General features: G+C 37.3%; 1 protein-coding gene across 1 annotated transcript; it reads left to right on the forward strand.

Annotated features, from left to right (window-relative positions):
* Positions 1 to 4150: 4150 nt before the first annotated feature.
* LOC119627859 (large ribosomal subunit protein eL31-like) lies at positions 4151 to 4522 on the forward strand. Its single transcript, XM_038008863.1, has one exon. The coding sequence runs from the start codon at positions 4151 to 4153 to the stop codon at positions 4520 to 4522; it is 372 nt and encodes a 123-aa protein (XP_037864791.1).
* Positions 4523 to 4913: the final 391 nt, after the last annotated feature.

Consider the following 4913-nt stretch of genomic DNA (forward strand, 5'->3'; position numbering starts at 1 on the left):
GGTCAGCACAGAGTCTAAAATTTATGGACTTAGATATGAAGTGGTTTTCTTTTCCTTCTTCTTCCTTTTTTTTTTTTTTTTTTTTTTTTTTTTGAGAAGGAGTCTTGCTCTGTCGCCAGGCAGTAGTGCAGTGGTGCAATTGCAATCTCAGCTCACTGCCACCTCCTGGGTTCAAACGATTCTCCTGCCTCAGCCTCCCGAGTAGCTGGGACTAGAGGCACATGCCACCATGTCCAGCTAATTTTTGTATTTTTAATAGAAACGGGATTTCACCATGTTGGCCAGGATGGTCTCAATCTCTTGACCTTGTGATCTGCCTGCCTTGGCCTCCCAAAGTGCTGGGATTACAGGTGTGAGCCCAGCCCGTGGTTTTCAAAATATCACTATCATTCCCCTGCTAGAGCTCAGATCCAAGCAGTGTACCTCTTCCATTCACTTATTGTTCCTTTCCAAGTTCCTTACTGTTTGTATTAATTCATATTGCCAACCTTAATGTTTTTCTGAAATTTTGCATTTTATAACCTGGCATATGTAGAAGTATCACTACACTCAAAAGACTAGGATGTGTGTCCTTATTCTGCTAATTACCAACTTTGTGTCCCAACAGCAGATTATTTAACTTTGAGTAAGGTTATGATTAACAAATAAAATAATATGCATGAAAACATTTTGAAAACTGTAAAACATTATTCAGATGTTTAGCATTGCTACTTCAATCTTTGTAACATTCTGAGTTGGTTGCTTTAAGGAATTTTTTAACCTTTTGCAAACGAAGTAGCTTAGAAGCATATTCCTGTGGTGTAAGCTAGCCTCACAATGTGTAATGAGAGTTTTGCAGACTGAGTCAAGCTAGGTGTGGATGTCTGGTTGCTGCAACAAGGTGCTTTTGTGATCATTTCTAAAAGGAACCTACCTGCAGCACAGGTTAGTCTTCTCCAAAAATACCTCTTTACTGAAAGCTGGCACAAGCTGCTGAAATGGCTCTATTTCATGAAAGGCACACAGAGCATAAGCTTACCTAATTAATAATTTTCAGGATTGTTTTCCTTTTCCTCTTTGCAGCTGCTGAATGGAGTGGCTCTGATTAAGCCATACCACATCGTGAGAAACGTCGCTTCGCAAGGGTGTTACATTCTGAATTTCCCCCTACTTTGATCCCTGCTCATTGGCCCCTTTGATCTCTAAACAGGATGTACAAGGTTCACTAATCAATGCTTTCCCTCATTTTTGGTTCTTTGTGAAGTGTTTATATTTAAATCATTGACTAGAATAGGTGAATATGTATGACCTGTGTCTTTTTCCATTTGATCTTTACATTTTTAAAAGACACAAGGAAGAAAATATTTTCAACCGAGTTTTCATTCAAAGTTGAGTTAAGCAGCAAAGTGTATCTTGGGGATTGCAGATAGTCCTCAATTCTTCTTCTTTAAAAATTTGGATCACTTTCTAGGGAGAATTAAAGGATGGCAGAATGAAAGAATCATGCCCATTGTTGTCCATTCCAAACCATGCAAAGTGGAACATAAGTCCCTTTAATCTCAGATGCCAGTGGAGAAATGTACCTGCAGCAGGCTTAGTGCTAACTTTTCCAAGCACTTCTCCTCCTCTTGAGGACTCACAGGTGTATGGAAAAGTAAGAAGCTTAGCACTGAGGAAAGAACCAATAAAACAAAACCTAAAGGTTAAGTGACAAATGGCGAACACCCACAGCAAGTACTGTTGGAGTTTAGAAAAGGGAGAGAGCCCTTGACAGCTGGATAATCAGAGAGACCTCTTAGAAGAAGTAGGTTTTGTTAGTTCAAATTCATCCCAGAGAGTGGGAACTGTGTGCAAAGTTTTGGAACTGGAAATGCCTAAGGGCAAGTCCTGGGCCTGGTGGGCCAGAGTAACTGAGGAATTGGGAGATCGGGATTCCTAAAACATGAATAGTCAACATAAATTAGGCACAACTATTTCAGGTTCTGAATTTTCATTATGTTATTTTTAACTATTTATGGCAAAATAAGAAAATTATTTTAACCACTGGGAGCTGCAATTTTATTGTGTCTAAGTGTGGGCCTATTACCAGTTACCTCTCAGAATTCCATATATTACATAAAATAACATGTGATGTGCTCTTACTTATTTTATTTCTCCCTCTTTCCCTTCCTTGTTTTCATGAACTTGATGATTTCAACAGTAATGACCCAGATAATTGTCAAAGGAAGGTCTCCAATATATGCTATTATTTGTACCACTCTTACTCCTTATGAACATGTGAAGAATCAACGCTTGTTTGAAGGTGACATGTCTTTTGCTATCCATTAATCCCTCCATCCTTCAATTGTTATCAGAAGAGAGAAAATAAGGGCAGGTATCAACAGTACCAAATTATTCTATGGGATATCCTATTTTCCATTTTACCTTGTATCAATACCTTCCCAGACTAGACATGGCAGGGCTAATTACTGTATTCTCTCTCCTTTGATATAACATAGCCACTTCCAATGTAGCCTAAGTCATTAAGCCTTGACCACAGAGCAAACAATTCTCAGTTCCATAGTTTCATATGAAGAATTTTTATCAAAAACTACTTACATTTCCACTTTCATAAAATCACAAAATTAGTTATTGGAATATGAAAGCTAAATGACACTTGAAATTTATTGTGGTCAATTCCATCAATTTCCACATGAGGAGACTTGAATCTCAGAATGGTTATGTGGTTTGCCCAGAGCTTCACAGCTAATTAAATCCTAGGGTTTTCATCCCGTGCTTTCCCCTGAAGTCAAGTTTTTCTTATGTATTAAGCAAAGGAATTATATCTCTGAGAGTTTATCTCTAAATTCTATGATGTCTTTCTTTATAAATCTTGGAAAAAATCAAAGCCTGAAAGGCAGACTACAACACTCTAATTTTGGTTCACAAAGGACCACACTAAACTGGCCTGCTGTGGTTCAAATGTAAAGTGCTAAATGGTAGAGCAAGTTAATGCCCTGGTTGTTTGCTGTTGTAGGTAAAAATATATCTGTAGGTCTCAGCCAAGTTCCTGTGGATATTTGTCCACATCCCCAGAATACCACACACACTTGGCAAGAATGGAAGATTACAGCCAAGCACGACCCAGATCTTGAATAGCAAGAGTATTTCGAGTAAAGAACAACATACAGTGGCAAAGCTCTCATTCTTAGGTATGTCCTTTATCTCCATAACGTTCAGTAATGTTGTTCTTTTCTCTTTGTTTCTTCTGCCTTTCCCCATCCTGTATTCCAAACTCTACAAAATTGCAAGAATGACTTTCATTTTAAGTTATATTTAAAATAGGATAAAAATTACAATAAAATAGTTCAACTATTCTTTGCATTTTTTTTCTATTTTTCTGTATTTTTCAAATTTTCTCTAAAGTGACAATATGTGTTAGTTATAGAATGAATAAATAAATCTCCTTACAAACAATTTAGATTACTAAGTTACTGACAGCTAGAATTTTGAAATTCTCTCTCAAAAGTCATTCCAAGTTGCATTCTTCCTGGTGTTTTATAGCCATTATATTGCTATTTGTTTTCCTTACAAGTGAACTTGAATGGGATGCTTAAATTTGCTGTCGGTAGGGTTCTTTTGGAAAAACAAAAAGGTGTATTATTGGAACTGGTGAATACTACTTTAGCATATTGGTGCAAACGGAGACTGGATATGGCAGCTATCTGAGAAACATATTATCCTAAGATGTTTAAATAAAGCTTACTAAAAGTGATTAGGGCCACTAGATCTCCCTATTGACTCGGATTAATGCCATAAATCAGAAATAAAATGGGCTTTATATATGAATGTTCACATTAAATTGATTGGCAAGATAGAATTTAAGACCAAATTCATTAAGAATTTCAGTCTTGAAAGACATGCTTTCTAACTCAATGCTATTAAAGCTTTGATTGATAAATTCTTTTTTAAAATTTACCACACTCTAAACACCTATTGTCAAACTTGCTTACTTGTTTTCAAGATGAGTTGAATTAAAGCCTTAAAATACCACTTAGCATGCAATAATGTTTACCCTATTTGCAGACCTTCTAGAGATACATGATAGTAGTCATACTGTAACTCTTGTACAGTCAGAGAACGATGACAAGGAATCCCTCGCGCTCTTCTTTTCCAACTTGGACCTGGCAGAATGGCTCCCACAAAGAAGGGTGGAGAGAATAAAAAGGGCCTTTCTCCCATCAACAAGGTGGTGACCCGAGAATACACCATCAACATTCACAAGTGCATCCATGGAGTGGGCTTCAAGAAGAGTGGTCCTCGGGCACTCAAAGCGATTCAGAAATTTGCCACGAAAGAGATGGGAACTCCAGATGTGTGCATTGATACCAGGCTCAACACAGCTGTCTGGGCCAAAGAAAGAAAGAAAGTCCCCAATCGAATCTGTGTGTGGTTGTCCAGAAAAGGTAATGAGGATGAAGATTCACCACATAAGCTCTATACTTTTGTTACTTGTATACTTGTTAACCACTTTCAAAGATCTACAGACAGTCCATGTGGATGAGAACTAATCGCTGATCGTCAAATACCTCAAAGTTATAAAATTGAAAAAAAATGACAAGAAGGAATACATAAAGCATTTTTAAAGAATTCTTTAAATTTGACGACAATAGTCTAAAGACTCAAAGTGAAATTTACCAGGTTAAAGGCTTGGATCATTTTCCTATAAAAAATCCCTACCACTTCTTTTGATGCAAGTTGAATTGCGAGTCACAGGAGACCTGTGCATCTCTGTCACTTTTTCGTATTCTACTTCCTACCAAGTAGAATCATAGTTTGTTTCTCACATACTGCAACCCACTCCCCCAAAATGTGACTCAAGGGAAAAGAGCATTCATCATATAAGGCAACATCTATAAAGCACATTGTGCTGTGCTAGACCCTAGGCTATGTGC

The sequence above is a fragment of the Chlorocebus sabaeus genome, chromosome 9 (genome assembly GCF_047675955.1).
Source record: "Chlorocebus sabaeus isolate Y175 chromosome 9, mChlSab1.0.hap1, whole genome shotgun sequence".
NCBI lineage: Eukaryota > Metazoa > Chordata > Mammalia > Primates > Cercopithecidae > Chlorocebus > Chlorocebus sabaeus.